At 53.5% G+C, this 23,218-nt stretch overlaps 1 protein-coding gene across 1 annotated transcript in view; it reads left to right on the top strand.

The window, feature by feature from the left end:
• Positions 1 to 23,218, top strand: part of LOC123631984 — a 56,114-nt gene that overhangs the window by 10,465 nt on the left and 22,431 nt on the right. The window contains 11 exon segments of the mRNA XM_045542121.1: positions 4,117 to 4,170; positions 5,397 to 5,557; positions 9,084 to 9,154; positions 11,382 to 11,547; positions 11,625 to 11,759; positions 12,356 to 12,404; positions 12,407 to 12,487; positions 15,613 to 15,752; positions 21,537 to 21,674; positions 21,771 to 21,890; positions 23,012 to 23,104. Of these exon segments, the coding sequence (XP_045398077.1) occupies positions 4,117 to 4,170; positions 5,397 to 5,557; positions 9,084 to 9,154; positions 11,382 to 11,547; positions 11,625 to 11,759; positions 12,356 to 12,404; positions 12,407 to 12,487; positions 15,613 to 15,752; positions 21,537 to 21,674; positions 21,771 to 21,890; positions 23,012 to 23,104 (1,208 nt within the window).

Raw genomic sequence — 23,218 nt, 5'->3', positions numbered from 1 at the left:
GGCGCTTAAAACCCGAAAGGTGCAGGTGCAGGTGGAGGTGGAGGGGAGTTTGAGGTGAGGCAGGTGGAGATGGGACGGGGAGGAGACACACGGGGAAGAGACACAGAGCAGGTGTGACAGACCCCCGGCCTCTCAAATCACTTTCCTCGCCCTCTCCGGGGGTCTCCACTGTGCTAAGCCGCTTCCAAAGGCCCCGCCGAGTCAGCCTCCAAGTTGCCCTCCCTGCAACGTCAAACCAGAGAACTACAGAGCGGCGACCGTTGTACAGGTTGTGAATGCCACAATGCCACTGAACTGCCCACTGCAAAAGTGTTAAAATGGTCGATTTTATGTTATATATATTATACTGCAATTAAAAAAATCAAGCCAGACCGTGTTGCTTTCTGCCCTGAGATCTCCGTTTACAGGGCTGGAAGAGGCAGCTGCTGTTCCCCCCTCCCCCCCCCCCTGAGGCCGAAAAGGGCCTTTCCCCCTCATTGGTCAGAATCCCCCTCCCTCTTCCTGGTGGGGTGCTGATAACTTTACCGGGGGCTTCTGATTGGCTGGGTCTCTGCCCTGGAAGCCCCGTCCTCCCCGCCTACCCCCCGGGGCTGGGACAGTGGGCCGAAGCTGAGTCCTCCTCTTTGGAAAGGAGGTTTCTTTCGGGGCCACGCTGAGCCGCTCTGGAGCATGGGGCTGGTGGCATGGGGCTCCCTCGGGGTGGCCGGGTGGTGATGCCAGCTCCCTGGTCCTGCTCTGGGCGCTGGCTGCAGTGACTTCGGAGAGTGAGTAAAGCTGCTGCCTTCTCAGTTCTGTCTGGGGTGAATAGGGGGGCAGTGAGAGCCACCCGGGGCAGCACTGTGGCGGACAGATGCTGTTTACCTGCCTCTCAGCTGCCACTTGTGCTTTGCTTTTCCTGGGGACAGGTGGATCCTTATCTCTCACTCTCGTCCTCCACCAACATCCTCTGGAGACTGAGACAAGGTGGGGTTTGGGGAGATGCAGAGCCCAGGTCTCAAATCCTGAGCGAGGAGCCCCTGCGGGGCTTTAGCTGGTCCCCGGCATTAGGAGGTGGGTATGGAAAAGCACGAAGCCGCTCCCCGATGCAGGGCGATGCTCCGAAATGAAACTTTGTGCTTGTCTGTTTATCGCAGGAGGGTCTCGGGCAGTGCTATCCACCAAAATTGTGTGAACCAAATGTAATTTTAATTTTCCTAGTAGTCATGTTTAAAAAGTGTAAACAAAAGCAGGTAAAATTTATTTTAGTAACATATTTTACTTAACCCCTATATATCTAAAATATCATTAGAAAATATATAAGAAAGCATTAATGAAATATATTTCCCATTCTTCAAAATCCAATGTGTGTCTTATACCTAGAGGATATTTCAATTTGGACGCTAAAATTTCATTGCAAATTCTTGGTCTGTTTTTAGATTTCTCAAAATTTCGAGTTGAGAAAGTAGATTCCGAGACTGCAGTAAGTTGTTTCAAATATACGTGAAAGTTTTCCCAGAAGTGAATTATCAGTTTTTCCTTTAAATTAATTGAAATTAAATAAAATGAAAAGTCTCTGTGTAACAGCAACATTTCGGATGCTTAAAAATAGCCAAATACTAGACAGCGAGGTGAGATCGTGGGCTCTCTCATGCGCTGCTCCACCGTGGGCACTCGGTAAGTCACGGTGGCTGGAGAAATGAATGAACAGGGGTCCGCTCTGACATCCGAGAAAGCTGAAGTGCGAATCGATTTCATCTGCTGGCTGCAGAGATGACATTGTTTGCAGTCTGTCTCTGATCTCTCTGTAGAAGTGTGTAGGGTCTGGTTGAAAGATTCATTACCTCCCAATGTGTCGTGTTTCCCCTCCTTGGCTAATCTATGATGAATCTATCATTGAATGAACTTGGTTTCTCCAAATGTTTTTAAAAAATTTGAAGGTGTTTTTTGAGTGCTTGAGAAGTGGGAAGGGGGCACAGACTTGATTCAAGCAGGATGCTCTTGGAACACACCTCACTTCTGAGGTCACTGGAGATCAAGTTGGGAGCGTGGCTGTCTGCAGCACAGCTGGGTGGTGAAGAAATGTGTACAGATTGTGGGTCGAGCAAACCAGCAGGGTGCTGAGTTTGTGCACAGTTGAGAGTTTGATGATTGTGAGTAAATATGCTTAGTTGGGTGCCCGGGGTCCAAGTTGTCAGAGAGTGGGAGGGAAATCAGTTGGGTCAAACGTCTCTGAAATGTGGTTTTATCCATTGATATTCTACTTTAGTGCAGAGAGGGTTTTGTTAGATAAGCCAAAATATTCAGGGGCAAGAAAACTCTGCCAAATACTCTACCATGATCTATTGTTTCCAAGGGTCTAAACAAAATGGTATAAAATGCACTCTCCCCTCCTGCTTTAGGGGAAATGATTTGCTTTTCAAGGGATCAAACCGGTCGGCATGTGTGAGGCCTGGTGCAGTGGGGGGGGGTGGTTTGAGGGTGGAAATGGTATCATTGAAAAGCCATCATGTGAAAATGCCTGGTTAAGGTACAGGAGGGCATGGATGGTGCCAGAAAGATCCAGACAAGTGCCTGGCAGGAAGGACAAGCGAGGCTGGCTAAGAGCCGGGGAGGTGTCAGGTGAGGGCTCGGGTGGCAGGAAGGAGGGTGGGATGCGGACTCTTCCCAGGAGGCGGCTCTGGGAAGGCCCTGGCAGACTGTCCTCAGTGGCCTTCGGTAGGGGGCCTCCTGGCCCGGCGTGTTCATGCCCTGGCTGTCCTCTACTGCTTAGATGTTGGGAGAAAGGAAAGTGTCATGAGACCTACCAGGAAGCGGTGCCAGCTGCCACCGTTCAGCGCTGCAGCCTCTTGGTCCTGCCTTCCTTGGTTCTCCCTTTGTTCATTCATTCATTCACTCGCTCAGTCTCTTGTTCGTTTGTGATAGTGTGGTGGTGGGTACAGCTGTGGACTCTGGTGTCAGGGTGCCTGGGTTCGAATCCAGGCTGTACTACTAACTGGCTGTGTGCCCCTGGGCGAGTCTCTTCAGGACACAGTCTTTATCTGTAAAATGCGAATAATAATAGTACTTATTTCGTGGGATTGTTGGGGATGGAATGAATTCAATACATAAGTTGCTTGGGAGAGTGCCTGGCCCACAGTTAGTGCTGTAGGAACGTTGATTGTCTCCGTCCATTCAATCTTTCCAGTCTCCGCCGCACACCAGCTACTTTCCCGGGAGCCGGGGATACGATGTTAAATAAGAGAACCAAAGTAATTAGATCGTTTACAGATTTTGCAAGGGTTCCGAAGAGAATAAGGTGTTAAGGTAGAGAAGGACGGTTGGGGGACCGACTCTGCACAGGGTGGTCAGGGCGGGCCTTCCTGTGGAGGGATGTTTGTGCTGAGACCTGAAGGGCCCTGGGACGCGGAGGGCAGGAGGGACAGTGCTCAGGCAGGGGCAGTAGTGTGTGCAAAGGCCTTGAGCTCGAGAGGAGCCGCCAGCATGGCTGCAGGGCGAGAGAGCGCCGGGATGTGGCCAGAGGGGCAGGCAGAGGGCAGCTCCTCTGGTTAGGATTTTATTGTGAGTGTGTGAGTGTGTGTGTGTGGGGTGTGTGTGGTGGGGATTGGGGGGTGGGGGGCAGGGAACGCAGGCGCAGTTTAGCAGGGGAGTGATGTGATCTCATTTATGCTTTTAAAAGCTGACCTGGCTGCTGGGTGGACACGGAAAATAGGAGGCTACCGCGGCCATCCAGACACGGGAAGATGTGGGATGTCTGGAGGGACAGCCGTGGGATGGAGACGGGGAGGGAGGAGGATGGAGACCTGCGTCTGCCCACGGAGTCGGCAGAAGCTGCTGACATGCTGGCCTGGGGAGGTGACGAGGGAGTGTGGAGCACAGGTGACTGCCCGGTGTCCAGCTTGAGCGGTGGGGGGTGGAGGTGCCAGTACCCGAGACGGGGAGGAGCAGGTTGGGCAAAGCGGAGAGAGGTCACTTCCAGCCCCACGGGAGAATGGAGAAGGGGGCATTATCTCTTCTTGTGCCCTCAGCCCCCTGGAGCCTTAAATGTCCTCTTCCATGAGCAGGTCGGTGGCCCATAGCGTGGGGCTGTCCCATGCCTCTTCTGGCCTTGCCCTGCTGCCACCTGGTTTGCGATTTCAGGAACTGCAGATGTGCCGGCGGGGCAGGCGGCCTCCTGCATGACTGCGTGCGCAGGTGAGTGTAGTCTCTCAGGACACCTTGTCACGCCTCTGGTGACCAGGAGCCTGAGCCAGGATGGCTGAGAGGGGGTGGTTTGAGGGTGTGACACTGTGAGAGGTGTGATAGGGACAGCCCCAGGGGGCCTTGGCCGGGTTCCCAAAGAGACCAGTTGGGAGGAGCAAGGCCAGTTCTGCAGTTAGAGAAGCAAAGGCAAGCCAGAGTGAAATGCCTCAAGCCATCCCCGCTCCCAAGGCCTGGGGCCTTGGATGGAACAAGTGACTTTGCCAGGTGATGCCATTTGCATCTTGGGGTGGAGTAGATGAGAGAATGTTGGAGGCAAATTCTTTGGAAATTGAGAGCATGTTGGGAATATGAAGTGTCCTGTCTCAAGGAAATTGACAAACATGTTAATTCAATCACGAGCCCGGGGAGGGGGAGGCATCATTATGCGGTTTCACAACTGACCCCCTGGCATGAGGAGGCGGTTCGAGAGCTACAGACGTCTCTGTTCCCTAAATCAGCTCTTCCCCAGAGCAGCTACCCTCCCCGAAGCTGGTGAGCTGCGCAGCTATATCTGCTAGAAAGGTCAGGGTGCCAGCTCCCTGCCCCCATGGGATGTCCATCAAAGCAGTTGGCAGTGATCACACCGCCAAGGTTGGAATCCCAGCTGTGTGACCTTGGGTAAGTTAGTTAACCTCTCTGAGCCTCAGTTTCCTCCTCTGTAAAATGGAGAAAATAAACAGTGTTTCACCCCAAAGTCGGTTAAGAGGTTTAAATGAGTTCACGGAAATGTAGAGCAATGGTTCTCAGTCTGGGTGATTGTCCCCCACCCCTAGGGGACATTTTGCTATGTCTGGAGACATTTTTGGTTGTCACAGCTGGGCTGTGTCACTGGCATCTAGTGGGTAGAGGCCAGGGATGCTGCTAAACCTCCTGACAACACCCAGGAAAAAACCCACAACAGAATTATCTGGCCCCAAATATTAACAGTGCCCAGGCTGAGAAGCCCCGATGTGTACAAAGCTCTCGGAAGAGGGCGTAGCCCGCGACAACACCGGCTAGCGTTTATTGAGCACTTACTGTTATTACCTTTCTTTTCTTCCTTACCCTCATGGGGGCAGGCAGCTCCAGATGAAGGGGGTGGGGTGGGAACAAAGAGGCCTCAACAGTCCAGGTGATGGTGGGGTCCCAGGGGGTGACAGACTGTCAAGGTGACATTGTTCCCTCCCTCTGCCCTCCAGGATCTGCTGGGCCCCAGCTCCCTGTGGGCACCAGATAGACCTACCACTTTGCCACCAACACCAGCACCAGCCTGCAGGGGGCCCTGGTGGAGGGCAGTGGCCTCGGCCTCCAAGGCTTGGCTGTCCTTGATGTGGTTGGCCCATGCCAGATGGTCTTATGGGTGAGTGTCTTTGGGCAACTGGGAGATCACATTGACACTGGGGAGGGCCAGGGGAAGCCACAGCCCCTGCACATTTCCAGTCTGTCTAATGGACAGAAAGGAGCTTTCTGAGGAATCTCATGGTTAGCAAGTGGGAACTCCAGAGAGGGATGAGGGAAAGTGGCGCCATTTTGGTTGTAGGAGGTGCTGCAGTGGGCCCGGTGGAGGGGTAGCAGGGTGATGGATGGAGGGGTTCCTTGGAGAGAGAAGAGCCACAGGATGGGGACACACTATGTCCTAGGGAGGGATGGGGATCAAGTCTGTAGGTCTGTAGGGTGAGCACAGTCAACCAAAGTCAAGGCCTTTAGACAAAGGAACAGACTGGGTAGAAACAAAATGCCTGGATGGAGCCACCAGGCCTGCCCTGGCCTCCTTCCTACTGGACACTGGCCTTGTAGTGCCTGGGTCCACAGGCTTGGGTAAGGTGCAGTGGTATTCGTCCTGGGCTAAGGCACAATTGTGAGCCAGGCTCACTTGATGGTTGCAGGTTTCTTTTCGTCAAGATTTGCCTAAAGCTCTACCAATGTTCTTGCAAGTGGAAATGCCCCCTCATCCTCCTCTGTCCTGTCTCTGATAACTCTGGTGTGTTTCCTGGACAAATCCTCCCACCCCACATAAAATGGCTTTTAGTTTCCACTGAAATCTTATCTAGTACATGTAAAGCATTTTTGAACTGGCTGGAGCACTTGCTTATGAGAGTTTCTCAAAACTGTTTTGTTGTGTTTTCACATAGATCACAGTATGGGGTCTTTCATGAGGTGGCACTCAACTGCCTCTGAATTCTTTTTTTTTTTTTTGAGACAGAGTCTCACTTTGTTTCCCGGGCTAGAGTGAGTGCCGTGGCGTCAGCCTAGCTCACAGCAACCTCAAACTCCTGGGCTTAAGCGATCCTACTGCCTCAGCCTCCCGAGTAGCTGGGACTACAGGCATGTGCCACCATGCCCGGCTAATTTTTTCTATATATATTTTTAGTTGGCCAGATAATTTCTTTCCATTTTTAGTAGAGACGGGGTCTCGCTCAGGCTGGTCTCGAACTCCTGACCTCGAGCGATCCACCCGCCTCAGCCTCCCAGAGGGCTAGGATTACAGGCGTGAGCCACCGTGCCCAGCCTGAATTCTTAAACTGTCCAAAATGTCAGAGCTGCCACTTTATTAGAGTCTTTGCCATCATTTCACATCCATCAAAACACCCGGTGGTGGTTATTTTATGCAGGGCCAGTTTTCACAGAGCAAATTGTGTACTGCTACAGTTGTATTCATTCATGTGCTTTGTTTTTAGCATTTAAGAAAAATTGGTAACATCAAAAGTTGGCAAGGATATAAAGAACTGGCTCATTTCAAAGATTGGGGGTGAAAATGGAAATTTTATGGCACCTTGGGAGGCTGATCAGCTAAATATATTTTTGGTGTAAAAAGTGTAGAAATAAAAAATACACAAAAGTATGAATTTTCACATGCAGAAAAGCCCTGTATGGCAATCACCAGAGCAAGAAACAAAATTTCACCCCCGGAATCTCCCTCATATTTCCTCCTGGCCGCTTCTCCGGAGGGTAACCACCTTCTCAATGTCTATCGCCATGGGTTGGTTTTACGTTTTTGAACTTCTCTTTAACGGAATTACACAGGATGTTCTCCTTTGTGTCTGGCTTTTTATTTATTTTTCACTGTGGCAAAATATACATAACATTTACCATTGCAACCATTGTGTGTGTACAATTCAGTGGCATTGAGTACATTCACATTGTTGTACAACCACCACCACCACCATCCGTCTCCAGAACTTTTTCATCATCCTAAACAGAAGCTCTGTCCCCATTAAACAGTAATTTCCCACTCCCACCGCCCTGGCAGCCCCTGGTGCCTCTATTCTGCTTTCTGTCCCTATGAATTTGCCTGTTTTAGTATCTCATATAAGTGGCATCATGCAGTATGTGACCTTCTATGTCTGACTTCTTTCACTTAGCATGGTGTTTTCAAAGTTCATCCATGTGCTGGCATGTATCAGAGCTTCATTCCTTTCTTGAAAATCTATTTTTTGTTTTTAATTGTGGTAAGAAACACAAGATACAAAATTTACCCTCTTTAACCACTTTAAAGTGTTACAGTTTAGTGGGGGATTTAAAAAAAAAATCTTCCATATCTGTCTTTAGCATTTTGAACATATGGGGTACAGTTATAACCATGGCTTTTAAGGAAGTGGTCAGACAACAGGTGGTACCAGGGACGCTGCTGAGAGAAACATCTTAATGCCAAATGGAGCTGTGTTTCACCCCAAGATTTTACGCCTGGGTGACGGGAGGAGGGGAGCTGGTTTGGAGGAGGTAGAGGAATTTGGTTTTAGGTAAGACAAATGAGGATGAGTCACTTGAAAAAGTGAAATCACAGGGCAATGCCACCACTCTATGGTGCTGTAGTGGTAGAGACATGTCACTGTACATTTGCACCCAGAGAACGTGCAGCACCAATGGTGAACCCTAATGTAAACTACGGACTTGGGGTGATCAGGGCGTGTCAGGCTTGGTCTATGGATCGTAACAGACGCACCGCTCTGGTGCAGATGATGCTAGGGTGTGTGTGTGTGTGTATGTATGTGGGGGCAGGCGGAATGTGGGAATCTCTGCATCTTCTGCTCAATTTTGCTGTGAATCTAAAACTGCAATAAAAATGAAGACTATTAAATTTAAAAAAGGATAATCAGTTATGTCAGAAAGGCAGGTTTTAGGAATACTATTTTCTGTTTTTTATTTTTTTTTTGAGACAGAGTCTCACTCTGTTGCCCGGGCTAGAGTGCCGTGGCGTCAGCCTAGCTCACAGCAACCTCAAACTCCTGGGCTTAAGTGATCCTCTTGCCTCAGCCTCCCGAGTAGCTGGGACTACAGGCATGCGCCACCATGCCCGGCTAATTTTTTCTATATATTTTTAGTTGTCTAGCTAATTTCTTTCTATTTTTTTAGTAGAGACGAGGTTTCACTCTTGCTCAGGCTGGTCTTGAACTCCTGAGCTCAAACGATCCTCCCGCCTCGGCCTCCTAGAGTGCTAGGATTACAGGTGTGAGCCACCGCGCCTGGCTACTATTTTCCAGTTTTAGAAAGTCCATCTTTTGCACTAGACATGCACACAACTGTGGTGATAGTGGGACATCCAAGTCTTTTATTCATCATGGGCAAAGCCTTTTTTTCTTTGCTTTCCAATTAAACATATTTCTGTTGGTACTGTGTAGTCATATGGATCCCTCAACCAAACTTCCAGAACCTTTTTGGGCAGAATGAGAACTTTCCAAACATTTGGCGGGGAGAGGTAGGTACCTGGGTGTCTCAATTACCCTGGTGACATTCGACATCCACCGCCCAGGAACTAGACCCGCCCATGGCAAGGGTCTCTCTGCCTTGTCCCCAACACGGGCCCTAGAACTGCTTGGTGCGTGGGGTGCTGGTGAGGTCCTGGGGCGTCTCAGGAGACATCACCAGCTCAGTGATTTCTGTTTCAGCTCCAAGACTTCCAGGTGACATCCATCCTGGGGTCCCAGGTGGAGGTGCTGAAGGAGTCTGAGAGTTTGAGGTAAGACGCGTGGCCTTGGGGCTGGGCCTCCCTCCGGGCAGGGCAAGGTGTAAGCCCTGTACCCTCCTCCGATGGCCACCAGGCTCTGGGTGCGCCAGGTTAGGTTGGGAGACCCCAGTTAGGGTGGCCCGTCTGCAGCGCGGAGACGCCTTCTTGGACTGAAGTTCAAAGAAGGCTCCATCTTTATGCGCTGCCGTCAGGCACCCAGCCCGTACCACTGACAGGGACCATTTGGGGCTGTCACGATGTAGGAGTCTTGGGTGACTCCAGACAGCCTGAGGTGCCCTCCTCTCACCTGGTGGGGAGGAGCTCACCCACGTTCCCCTGCCTGTCACTCCCGGCATGTCCAGATGTCCTGTCTGCCAATCACCCCTTGGACGTCAGCCTTGAGTGCATCTAGAAGACTTTGGCTGATCGGGCTGCGGGGCCCACTGAGGCCGGGCTTCTCCCCTCCCCCACACTGCCGAGAGGGAGGAGATCCCGTCCTCTCCCACCCCAAGCTAAGTCCCCTTTTGTGACCCAGCCAGGCCTGGAATTCTCCCTCCGGCTTCTTTCCCACGCCTCCCTGACGGCGGCCTGGGAGCCTCAAAGCTGAAGCCATCTCCTTCTGCGAAGATTCCTCTTCCTTTTTTATTGCAAATTTATTTGTTAAAAAATAAAGCCTTTGTCCAGGGATAACGGGATGCGGGATGCTGCTGAGGGGCAGACAGACCGGCTGAAAGGCGCAGGGAGGGTCTCCTCCAAGGGGACTATTGTCCCCCAGCTCCATCAGAAATGCTAAGTCACCAGGGCAGGGGCTGTCAGTTCCTGGAGGACAGACTGACACTTGCTATTCTGGGACAGGCGGGGTGTTAGCATTTCCCCCCATCAAGGCCTGAGACCCAGGGGACCTCCTTCGGAAGATCCCCCGACTTCTGTTGGCGTTGGAGAGGGAGGGGACAATGACCCCCCAGGGGGGTAGATGTGGCGACAATGTTCCCCATTGTTCTGTCTCACTAGCTGGTGGGGTCTGGGGACTTGGCAGTTTCCCCTTCGTCTTGGAGCATCTGTCTTTTGCCTCCGTCCCTGTGTGGGACAGTCTCCTCACCCCACACCGCCCACCCGGCAGACCCTGGGCGCTGCACTTCTCCGCCAGGTGCGGGGTGGCGGAGGGGAGTGCCGGGCTGACTTCGGATCCCGGCCTCTGCCTCAGCTTGCTGCCATCCTCACCCCGAGCTCCCCATCTCGGGACCTTGTTTCCTTGTCGCAACAACAACAGAGTCTCAACTCACTCCGAGGTCAGGGTTCTGAGGCCCGTGTCGCTGGAGCCAGCCTGGCTGGGTTCCAATGCAAGCTGTGGCCCTTAGCAAGTCACTGGACTGCCCTGAGCCTCAGTTTCCTCATTGGGAATGTGGGTGGGGGGATGGTAAGTACCTCCTGGTGGGATCTGTAGGGGACAGAAAGACTTTCTCCACCTTTCTGGTTCGGTGGCTGGGACTAGAAATAAGCTGACACCGGGAGGGAAGGTGTGCAGACTTGTCACCCACATGGGGGCAGCACAGGAGCGAATGGGTGAAGACCCCCAATGCAGGGAGATCTGGGAGCTTATACACTGTCTTCATGGGGCAAGGGGGGGAGGGATGTGGGCAAGCTGGAGAACGAGAAATGTTTTAGGAAGATGAGTGGGCCCTTAGAGGAGCAGATGGGAGATAGGCTAGTTTGGGACCAAGTTTGGGTGTGGACACCTTCCAGTGTCCTCCCCTGTGACTGGAGTTACTCTTCCCAGGGTGCTGGAACTCCCAGTACGGGGTTGACGACAGCTGAGTTATTCTTGGAGGAGCTGTCTGTAGGCAGACGAGGGAGGTCACAGAAAGCCTGTCCCTGCATTTGCTGTTTCTCAGGTGGCTTCAGTTCAGAACAGTCGACATACAGCACGTTTTGGGGTGGCGTGTCCAGAACACCTTCAGCTCGCACTGGGATCGAGTGGGAAGCTCTGGGATCAGGCGGCTGTGGGAAGCGCAGCCTTTTAGTCTTTTGCGCGTGGTGCACACGCGTGCACCTTCTGTCCCAGTGGTGACGAGGCTGGGGGCAGCTTTGAGCAGAGTTGGCTGCCCCAGACCCCAGCTGAGGAGAGGGGCAAGGCTGTTTGCAGGGATGTGGGGTACCCGGGGGCTGAGCAGCAGGAGGCAGGGATGCTGTGGCCTCTGGCAGTGAACAGGTGACCTGACCCCTGCCCTCCGCTCTGCAGCGCCACCCTGGGCCACAACCCGCTTGGCTTTGTCCTGAGTGCTGGGCACATGGCCCGCCTGTGTCCCCACCGTGCCGAGCCGCGCTGGGTGCTGAACGTGAAGTGTGCTGTGCTGAGCCTCCTGCAGGGCCACCCTGGTGTCCATGACCCTGAGACCCTCGATGAGGTGAGGCCTGGAGCTGAGAGGGCAGCGAGGGGTGGGGATGGGCAGGGGGCTGACCTGTCCCCTACCTGCCTGCCTAGGTGAACGTCCTGGGCCAGTGTCCCACCATGTACCAGCTCCGCAGGGAGTGGCTGCACAAGACCAAGGACCTGGCACGGTGCTCCCTGCGCCAGGCGCGCTCCTCACTGCACTCCCAGGCCCTGCCCGGGGTGGCGGTGAGTGCTGGGCCCTCCCCCTCCTCCCTCCCAAACTCTTCCTTCCCTCTAAAGATTTCTCTCTTCCCTCTAAAGCTCCCCATCCTCTTTTCCTCTTCCCCCTCCTCTCCTCTAAAGCTCTTTCTCCTTTCCTCCTCCCTCCAAAGCTCATCCTCTTCTCCTGCTCCCTTCTCCCCTCTCCTTCCCGCCTCCCCACCACACCAGCTCCCTGAAAACGCAAGTGTAATGTCTGTAGAAGGGTAAGAGATGGTGGTTAGTCCTGACATTGTCATCAAAGGCTTGGCCTCTGGGTGGCCGAGGCAGGCCCTGCAGGCGGTGCCGACTCTGGTCTTTTCCAGCTGAGGTTGGCTGTTCCTCTCCTTGGGGTTACCCTTTGCTGCCCCTAACCTTCCTCACCTCCCACCCGCCTGGGCCTGGGCAGGCGACAGCGGGGCTGGGTGAAGCTAGGCTGAGCCCTCACTGAGAGTGGGGAGGGGGCCTGATGCTCTCGTGGGGCCCCCTCTTCTCGGTTCTAGCCACCTCGGGTTTCAGGGGGGCCTCAGCTGGGTCCTGTCACAGCCAGGTCCTGGCCTGAGCCCCCCAACTTGGCCCCGCAGCCCAGCCTGGCCTCCTGGCTGACCTGCCTGCAGCACTTCCCGGCCGGGGCAAGCAGGCCCGTGCTGCGCAGATGTGGGCCTTTGCCTCGCTCGCCCTGCTGCACGAGACGCCCCGGGATCCAGCCCGCACAGGTGACTCCAACCTCCCCCGGGTGGCCGCCACCCTGGCCGTAGCCTGAAGGAGGGTGTGGGGACCCTCAGGGACCTCCCAGCCTCCTCTGGCCGGAGGGGCCCAAGCGCACCTAGACTTAGACTCCATCGCGCTGTCCCTGCCTGGTCACCCCAGCCATTTCTGGAAATGGCCATTGTCAGGAGGGGGAGCCTCTTCTAGAAGCTTCTCTAGGCTCTTTCTGCAGGCTCAGAGGGCTCTAGCTTGGTCTTGTCCTTTCTCCCTGGGATGTCCTCAGTGGAGATGGAATCCTCTGGTTCCCGGCTTTTGTGGAGGAATTCACGTTAAATCCAGCGACCCCTCAGTCTGGCTCTTTTGGGGGCAAACTGACTCGATTTCCTGAGACCTGAGAAAGATCCCACTACCACGCGGCGTTCCCCGGAGCTCGGCTCCCCCGCGGTTTTGCGTGGAAAGCAGCAGGCAAGGCCCGCGTCTGGGGAAAAGACATGTCTCTTTCCTGTTTAGAAACCAGCTGATTTCCTGAACTATGAGACCACGATGGGTATTCTTACTGCTGGCACTTCGGAAGGATTTACTGCGGGCCGGTAACTGTGCAGGGCACTTTGTGTATGTTATTTCATTTAATTCTCATCAGAACCCCATTGGGAAGGTACCGTTACTAGTTACATTGTTCAGATAAGGAAACTGGTTCAGAGAGGTCAAATGACTTGTCTAAGGTCACACAGCGAGGGAGAGGCAGGGCTGGGACTTGAACCCCTGCAGTGCAGTCTTCCCCGACAGCCCCGGCTAGTACTGTCTGCCTTTCATGGCCTGAGGGGAACCCAGTATAGGGAGCCTTGGGGCTTCCCCAAATTCCCTGGCTCCATGAACGACTTCTGGGGTCCCGGCCTGAGATCCCCCCACCCTCAGCTGCCAGAACTGGCAGAGCCGGGAAACGACAGGCTTGTCCGGACCTGGTGGTGTCCCGTGAGTTGGATGAGATTTTTGTCTTTTTTATTTTTTTCCTTTTTATTTAACAGCTTCGTTGAGAGAGAATTAACGCCACACAGCTCACTGCTTACAATCCGACGGCTTCTAGGATAGTCACAGAGGATACAACTGTCACCATGGTTGGCTTTAGAACATCTCCATCACCCGTTAGCTGTCACCCCCATCCTCCCACCCCTCAGGCCCTGGCAACCTCTCGTCTGCTTTCCGCCTCTGTGGATTTGCCTGTTCTGGACGTTTCACACAAACGAGGTCGCAGAGGGTGGCCTTAGTGTCTGGCTCCTTCCCCCAGCGCAGTGTTGTCAAGGTTCCCCCACGGGGGTAGCAGGAAGCAGAATTTCATTTTTATTGCCGAGTAACATTCCGTTGTGTTGATGAGGGCTTTAATGTTTTCTCTGTCATTCTCAAGAGGCTCTTGGAGTCAGAACTGGATTCACATTCTGACTCTGTGTTGTGTGACTTGGCCCCTGGCTTGTCTCTGTGCCTCAGTTTCCTTAGTTGTAAATATCTGGGTACACGAACCCTACAGAGGGTGAGGGGAGGTGGTTAATGCGTTTGGCTGAGGACCCGGCGAGCGGCCTCTGTAAATGCTGGTTCTCGTCCCCCGGCCCCCTTGTTTATAGCGTCCGAGTTTCCCAGAGACACACTGAGAAGCAACCCCTGGTCCCTCCTGTAGGTCCAGCGCCCGGCGCAGACGGCTCTGGCTTGGTCCTGCCCCCGTCCCTGGTGGCCGTCTGTGGGGGTGGAACGGGCTGGTTCCTGCCTGTTGGGGGCGGATTCTCCGAAGGTCTGAAGATCCTCGGTGGGGGCTTCAGGAGTGTGTGTCTGTCCATGCTGACCACAGACGTCTGAGCACCTGCTTTGTGCCGGACGCTGCCTGGGCTCCGCAGAGGGGCCAGCCTGATCCCTGAGGCTGATGTTTTCCTGGGAGAGAGAAACCTCCGACAGGGCCAAACACAGGCAAGGTGGTCTGAGACGCTGACATGTGGCAGGGATGAAATGAACAGCTGTGTGCTGGCCGGCGACATAGATGGGGAGGGTCACGGGCTTCTCTGAGGAAGCAGCATTCTTGCTGACGGAGGAGAAGGGGTCGGCCGTGGGAAGATGTAGGCAAAGGGCATCCAGGGAGGAACAGGAAGTGCAAAGGCCCTGGGGCAGGAGAGAGCCCCGTGTGTTCCAGGCACCTGCTGGGGTGAAGGAAAGGTCTAAGGAACCGGTGGGTGATGAGGAGACACACACACACACACACACACACACACACACACACTCTCTCTCTCTCTCTCTCTCTCTCTCTCTCTCCCTCTCTCTCTCCTCTCTCTCTCTCTCTCTCTCTCTCTCTCTCTCTCTCTCTCTCTCTCTCTCTCTCTCTCTCTCTCTACCTAGACCGCCAGACCGTGGTGGATGGCATCTAGATCTAGAAGAAACAGTGCACTGCCGCTAAGGGAGGTGTGGACTGGGGATTCGAGGAAGGTCTTTGGCCGGTGTGGGCAGCAGAGCAGGGTTCGGGAAAGGCTGACATCGTGGCTGTGAGCAGAGCAGTGCAGAGGGCAGTCTCTGCAATTGCCACATTTATTAGGAAGTGGCTGCAGGGCTGAATGCATGAGAGAGATTGAGATCATTTTTTTGACAAGCTGACATGTGACGTGGTGCAAAAGGACCCAGTTAAAAGTGAGCCCCCTCTCATCTCCCAGACCCCTTCCCCAGAGGCCGACCCATGCCTGCTGCGTAGTGCATTCCGGATGCATCCCGTACTGTCACAGACATGCGAGCCCCTGTGTCTGTGTGGTCTGTTTCTATTTTTATGCCACGTTATGCATCTTGCTTTGGCCACTCAACAGCTTGGAGAGTTTTCCGTGGCCGGGCGTGTCCAGCTGCCCCGTGTCTGTTGAAGGGGCTCCGTGTGGTGTGCGTGGGCCACGTGGGTTTGGCCACCCCCCATTGATGGGTACATGGGTGTTTCCCACCTTTGGCTGCTGGCAGCGATGCCACCATGGTTTCCGTTGTATATGCCACTCTCACCTGTTGCCCGAAACACGTGGAAGGAAGCATTGGCAGGGAATGGGGGGTGGCTGCAGGGGACCTTCTGGCTCCGTCTGGCATCTGCCCATGTGGTCATCCCATGCCGCCCTTCCCACCTCAGATCCGGATGGTGGCGACAACGGAGATGTGACCCCAAGCAGCCTGCTGTATGAGTGGGAGGAGATGCCATCCCAGGCCACGGTGGCCACAGCGGTGACATTAGTGAGGAGGCTGTGTCTGGCTCAGACCACAAGCTCTGAGGTAAGTGGCTTCTCCAGCCCCAGGCCAGAGTCTTCCCTGGGACTGAGTCCCTGGGACATTCTCCTCTCCCTGCTCATGTTCTTTATGGCCCAGCCTCCCAGATGTTTGGTATCAGGGCTGCTGCGTGCAGTTGGGCAGGTTGTGCATAGCACAATTGTGCCTGGTTGCAAAAACAAGGATGAAGTCTAGAAGATGTGTGCCAAGCCAGTGCCTCCATCTAGGTTGGATATAAGCAGAGAGGAAGAATTTTTCTCATCCCCAATAAGCTAAGGGCCTCGCTTTTGTTCTCTAATTTAATCCTATTAGTAAAATTCTTATCATCGGGCCCATTTTACAGAAGAGGAAACTGAGACTTGCAGAGTTTAGGAAATGTGCTCAAGGCCACCCAGCTGGTAAGTGACAGCTGGAGTGTTAACCCGGCAGCCCAGCCCACAGCAGGGTTTCTCTCCCTGGGTACTGCTGACACCTCGGGCCAGATCATTCTTCATTGCAGGGAGGGGAGCTGTCCTGTGCCTTGTGGGATGTTTAGCAGCATCGCTGGCCTCTACGCACTTAGATGCCAGCATCACCCCCATCCACAGTTGTGACAGCCAGATGTCCCTGGGGAACACAGTTGTCCCCGGTTGAGAACTGCTGCTCTATGGCCCGTGCTCTAACCACTGCACTGCCAAGCCCCGTGAACTGGGGGGAAGACAGGCCTGCTTCCTCTTGTCGGGGCCCCAGAGCGCTCCCTGACCCGCTGACCAGACGCTTCCCCTGGCGGAGGTGGCTCAGGGCAAGGCGTACTGTGTCTCCCCTCCCGGATACTGGCTGTGCCGGCCCCAGAGGGCACTGAGCGGCTGCCCTTTATTTATGGCACTTAAAAGCAAATTATACCCACCAGGGAGGTCCTCCGGGCTCGAGGGGTGAATTGCTCAGGACTCTGTTCCTGAAAATGGCTTTCCACGGGACACATCAGTGCACACCAGCTCCTGGGCCCCCTGGGGGCTGCCCGGTTGCCAGGGGGATGGACCTCGTGGGCTTCAGCTTGAAATGCCTTTGCCCCTCCCCACCGACGGTCGGCAGGAGACAAGGTTTGTTTTTCAGTCCGGAAACAAAACCAGGACTCAATGCTCAAAAGAGAGCAAATGCCCGGCGTGGCCTTCTGCACAGGGCCCCAGAGTTTCGACGTGGGGGGGAGCGGGTGGGAACGTCCCAGGGAGCGAGGGAGGGGACGAGTGTGCATCGGGAGGGGCGGGTGGGGGCAGACGCAGGGTGAGCCGGCAGCCGACTCCTCGAGGACGCCTGGGAGAGGGCACAGCTCGTCCCCACTCTTGGTGTTGTAAGAATAGGGAGCCCAGGTCTCAGGAATTTATTAAGGGCTGACTGTGTGCAGCCTGGGGGTTTAGAGACCACGTAGTGGTCAGCCAGAGCTGGCTCATGCTGGCTCGCGAGAACTGATGGGCAGATTTCCAGGAACCCTGCAGGCTGGTGGCTAAAACGTTGCCATTATCACACATCAAGACGTGTCAACTTGGTGGATTAATGGGTACAAATACACACTTAGCAGAAATTAGACCTGGTGTTCCATAGATCGTAGGGTGATTATAGTTAACATGAATCAACTGAATGTTTTGAGACAGCTAGAGGAGAATAATAATTTGCTCCTAGCATAAAGAAAAGCTAAATATTTAAGGTAGTGGGTACCCCAGCTACCCTGATTGAATTATATGAAACTAGCAAATTATCACAGGTGCCTTGAAAATATCTACATCTAATATGTAGCAACCAATGAATAAGTTTACAAAAATAAAGTGGATTATGTTAGAAACAAAGGTAATAAGTACTCAAAACCATTACCACCTAGTTATTTCAGCACACTTTACTATGATCTTGAGGTTCGTTATGTCTATTGTAACCGCATTATGGAAATATAATGTGCTACTGCTCATTTCTTCCCAAGTCTGTCTTCAGGGATGATGCATTGGGAGCTTGAAATGGGTGGGAATATTTACACCATGGAAATTGGCGAACATTTTTTTAACTGTGGGTTTGGGAGCTGCAGAGCTGCCCAGGTTCAAGTCTCAGCTCTGCCACCAAGTAGCTGTGTGGCTGCTGGGACCTGACTCAAGTGCTCTCTGAGTGTCACTTTCCTTCTTTGTCAAGTGGGGATAATGACAGCCCCAGCTCACAGGGTGTTGGAGGATTAGATGACATGGTTCAGATGATTCGAACACTGCCTGATACATACTAAGGCTCCTTACTGAGTAACTAGTGGCCTTGCTACTGTTTCCATTAGCCTGTGTTGTTAGTGGCGACAGCAGCCACCTTCCTCATATCTAGGCAGGAAGCCTCGTACCCTTTGCCTCCATCCTGTATCTTCCTAGCTCTGCTTTTTTTACTTCTGAATTTTTTCTTTCTCTGCTGGAGGGAAACCAGGATGAGACTCCCATGGCCCCTTCTGCCACGCCTGGCTCTGGAAGGCTAATTCTGAGGCCAACACTTGTCACCAGAAGCCTCCCCCGAGCAGGAGAGCTCCAGGGTGGACCCGAGCTGTCCCCAGGTGGGCAGATGCTCAGCCAGGCGCAGCAGCGTGCCATCTGCTCACGTGTCCCAGCCCAGGGAACCCGGGCTGATTCAGGGGCAAGGTGACCATCAGCCGGGGGGGCGGCAGCTGAGCCTGTTAGGAAGGAGGGAGACAGGCCTGGAACTGAGGGTCCTCAGGGGAGCTGCCTCAGACCCTTGGGTGTTCTAAGAATCGGGAGCCCGATCACCTCCCACACACCCCGTCACTCCCCACCAGCACCCTACGCCCTAGCAGCACCCGTCACAAAGCTGATTCTATTTCTGTGCGATTGTTCAGTCGGTCACTGTCTCCTTGCAAGTCTGGACAATGCGTGATCGGTGTCGTGTCTGCTTTACGTACCGTGGTGACGGCCACAGGGCCTGGGGCACAGTCAGCACTTGATGCAGAGTGGCCGCCTCGGTGCGGTTAATATTCGAAGCCGTTGTGTACCAGAGCCCAGAGCAGAGGTCGGCAGACTTCTTCTGTAAAGAACCAGGTAGAACCTGTTTTGGGCTCTGTGGTCCTACGGTCCATGTCACCGTGACTCAACTCTGCTGTTGAGCAAAAGCAGCACAGAGAGTACGTGAGAGATCGGGCACGACTGTGTTCCCACACGACCTTGTTGATAAACACAGGCCGGGTGGAGCCCGGGGGCTGCAGTTTGCAGACCCCCTAACTTTCGAAGATCCTGGCATTTAGCTTTCTAGGGGTGAGATTTGGTTTTGCCTGTGTGTCCTTGGCAAGGTATTTCACGTCTCCAGAACACAGTTTGCTTGTCCATAAAATGGGGACAGCAACACTCATCTCTTAGGCAGTGGCTGTGAGGACTGAAATGTAATATTATAATCTCTCTCAAGTGCTTAAGACATGCCCGCTAGACCCTCATCCAGGTCTCCTTCCTCACACCTCTGGGAGGAGTAGATGCTCTGGGAGATGACTGCACTCTTCAGCAAGCATTTACTGAGCATCTACTGTGTGCTAGGCCCCCAAGGAAGACAGTAGTGATCTCTCTCTTGCAAGGCAGGCAACAGCCTGTGGGAAAGAGCATGGAGCCGGCCCAGCAGTTGAGCACCCAGGCCCATTCTGCTGGGGCCTTGCCTCACTGGGTTAAATGAGCCTGTGGCTGGCGCGGTGGCTCACCACTATAATCCCAGCACTTTGGGAGGCCAAAGCAGAAGGATTGCTTGAGCCCAGGAGTTTGAGACCAGCCTGGGCAGTATAGCAAGACCCTGCCTCTACAAAAGAAAAATTAGCCAGGCGTGGCAGCATGTGCCTGTAGTCCCAGCTACTCGGGAGGCTGAGGCAGGAGGATCACTTGAGCCCAGGAGTTTGAGTTACGTGAGCTATGCTGACGCCACTGCATTCTAACATGGGCTATGGAGTGAGACCCTGTCTCCAAAACAAGTAGTAAGAAATAAAAAACAAAAAAATCCTTAAAAAAAAAAAAAAAAAAAAGCACACACGGCTCCCCGGAGATTAGATAGTGAAGTTCTTGGAGCTTCTGAGGGGGAGGGGTGGACGACAGCCTCCAACACCTGCGCCAACGTCTCCCAGTGGTGTTTGCTGTTCTGTGAACCGGAGATTGCCGATCGGCTCCAGGGGCCAAATCCAGCCTGCAGATGTGTGTGTTTGGTCTGCTTAGTGTTTACATTTTTAAAATAATTAATTTGCCAACAGCGGAAATCAGATCTGATCACACTGGGCCTCAAATCCCAGCTGACGACAGCAGGCTAGAAATGAGTACATGGCGATCCTGTAACTTAATTTGGCTCTTTCTAAAACCACATCTGCTTAATGCCACACACTTTTCTCCCTTCTCGGACTCTTATTTTTCTTCCTCCATCTTTGTTCTAAAACAAAGTCGTGCGTTTCTCTAAAGATGCACAACAATGATCAAGTTCTCTGGCATGGCATTTTTAACTTCTCTGTCGACACAGAGAGGCAGAGGTGGCAACATGCTGCTGTGTGCTTGGCATGTGGCAGAAGCTAAATGTTTGTTCAGTGAATAATCGAGTATGCGTATTAGTTTCCTATTGCTGCTGTAACAAGTTACTACAAACTTAGTGGCTTAAAACGAATTCGTTTTATAGTTCCAAAGATCAGAAGTCCAAAATGGGTCTCAGTTGGCTAAAAGCAAGGTGTTAACAGGGTTATAGTCCTTTTAGAAGCTCCGGGGGAGATTCCTTTTCCTGCCTTTTCCAGCTTCTAGATGCCACCCGCATTCCTTGGCTCACAGCCCCTTCCTCCGTCTTCAAAGCCAGCAGAGTAGCATCTTTCCATCTCTCTTGCACCCTGACCCTCCTGCCTCCTCTCATAAGCACCTGTGTGATGATGACATTGCCATTGCCTGAATAATCTAGGACCATGTCCCCATGTCAAGATCCTCAACCCATGGCTGGGTGTGGTGGCTCACACCTGTAATCCCAGCACTTTGTGAGGCTGAGGCCTGAGGATTGCTTGAGGCCAAGAGTTCAAGACCAGCCTGAGCAATAAAGTGAGACCCTATCTCTACAAAAAACAGAAAAATTATCTGGGTGTGTTGGTGTGCACCTGTAGTCCCAGCTACTTGGAAGGCTGAGGCAGGAGGATCCCTTGAGCCCAAGAGTCTGAGGCTATAGCGAGCTATGATTGTGTCATGGCACTACAGCCTGGGTGGCAGAGTGAGACTCTGTCTCAAAAAAAAGAAAAAATCCTCAACCCAATCATATCTGCAAAGTCTGTTTTGCCACATAAGGTCACATTCAGGTTTCAGAGGTTAGGACATGGACATGATTATGGGAGGAGTATTAGTCCACCTGCTATACTATGAATTAAACATTCTTTCACTCTAGTGTAGCTTTGACCTTGGGGCTTCAGGCTATGACTTGTGGCTTTGCATTCTTCCAAATATTTATTGAGCACCTACTATGTGGCAAGACTCATGCTGAGGGTTGGGAACAAAATAGACTACTGCCAGGACACCCCCTTTGGTCAAGACCCTGGCACTCATCCTTGTCCCCCCACCCCAGGCCCACCCTGCTAACCCTACCTGTACACACTGGGGCTTACCATCCCTGTTTGAAAGGTCGCATGTGCACCTGTCCCCACCCTTTGCCCTGTAAGTAGAAGAATATAGACTGTCTTTAACCCATCAATCTTGGGACCCTTTTCTCATGACTGCTGGGTTTCAAGGGTGGCTTCTGCAGCCACACAGAGATGGAAAGTGACTTGTGTGTGTCTCTGGGTTCTCACACACCCAGGCTAGGAACAGGGAAGTCGAGGCCACTCTGAAAGTGAACCGGAAAGTCGTGCTGCACTTAAAGGGCTTGCACCGTGACAGATTGCAGCGCGGAGACATCTGGCACAGCCTGGCCCTGGGCGTGGCCCATTCCTACCAGGTACTGTCACGGGGCTGGGCAAACACTGGTCTGTGTCCTCCAGGCAGAGCTTGGCTGTTGGCAGGAGTAAACGGTGCTGCCTCTGTTTCTTCCCAGCTGGGGTTCCCCCAGGCCCTGAGCTTGGAGGGGGGCATCATCTTTAAATGGAGTCCCCAAGGAGCGTTCAACTTCAGCATGGACGCACAAGCTGCCGTCAACCACAGCGTCTCATCCCAGGTCAGGAGGCTGAATTCTGTTCCTTGCTGAGGGAGGGAGGGTTTTAGTATCAGAGTGAAGGTGTCCTGTGTGGGATGGCTGAGGTGGCCCCGGAAAGCCAACAGCACAGCTCTTGTCTTGCAGCATGTGTGTGATTAGTCAGGACACGCTGTTGCCATAAACAAGTGTTTGCTTTACCATGAAAGGTCAGTGGAAGTTCACGTCCCCGTTCAGTGTGGCTCTGCTCCACACAGTCACCCGGGATCCAGCCTTCCCCAGCTGGCCCTGCTGGTGGATGTGGGCAGAGAGAGAGGGTGGTGAATTATGCAAGAGCTTTTTGTGGGCCCCTGAGTGGCACAAGTCCCTCCTGTCCACAGTCTCATCTCACGACCAGCCTAGCTGCAAGGGAGCTGGCACACGCGGTTTTAGCTGTGCGTCCAGGGGGGGAAAGGACGTGTGGATTGGGGAATACATAGCAGCCGCTGTAGGTGTATTTGCTCATTCACTCCTTCACCATATGCATCGTGTCTCTGCTGTGTGCCAGGCTCTGGGCTGGGTACTGGGGTTGCACAGGTGACTCTGTTTCTGTCCCCGTCTCCAAGGGGCTTTCAGTCTAGTGGGCTTTTAGTTTATATAAGCTTTATGATATAATTTCCAGCTCCACTGTTAACTAGCTGTGTGGCATTGGGTGAATTACTTAACCCCCTTGAGCCTCAGTTTTGCCAGCTGGGAAATGGGGGTAATGTCAAATAATCCCAACCCAGCAGAGCACTATCGAGGGTCAAACAGGATGCTGGTTGTAAAGCTGGTAGCCCAGCGCCTGGTTCACAGTCAGGGTCAGACAGGCAGCGAGGGTGTGGGAGGCGTGAGCAGACGCTACAGCAGGGAAGTGGGGGTCCCAGAATGGTCTTCCCAGCCCCCTGTCCGGGGCCTCCCTTCCCAAGCTTCCTTCCCACTAGCGCAGCCTGAGTAAGATTTGGGGCTGGGGGAAAGTAGAGGTTTCTGGCATCTGCTGTCGGGCCTGAGTTTCGAGCACACTCTGGGGTGACTGGTCCCTCCCTGGTGCCCACCAGCCACCTCCTGGCCTCTGTATCTCCCCGCTCAGCCCCCCGACCCCTCCTCTCCGACTCCCCTCCCAACAGGTTTCAGCCCAGCTGAGCGGATCCGGCTCCTACTTCGTGTTTTCCTTCCAGCTCAGACATCCCCACGGACCAGCGTTTCCTCCCAACTTACAGGTAAACGTGCGCTGCTCCCTTGGGGCTGACCCCGAGTCCTCTGCCAAGCGCGGCCTCTGCACAGCCAGCCTGCCGGGCGGTGGGGCGGGAGGAGGGCAGGAGGGGCCGCGCCTC

The sequence above is a fragment of the Lemur catta genome, chromosome 2 (genome assembly GCF_020740605.2).
Source record: "Lemur catta isolate mLemCat1 chromosome 2, mLemCat1.pri, whole genome shotgun sequence".
Taxonomy (NCBI): domain Eukaryota; kingdom Metazoa; phylum Chordata; class Mammalia; order Primates; family Lemuridae; genus Lemur; species Lemur catta.
The sequence above is the reverse complement of the archived record's forward strand: the minus strand, read 5'-3'. Positions and strand labels throughout refer to the sequence as shown.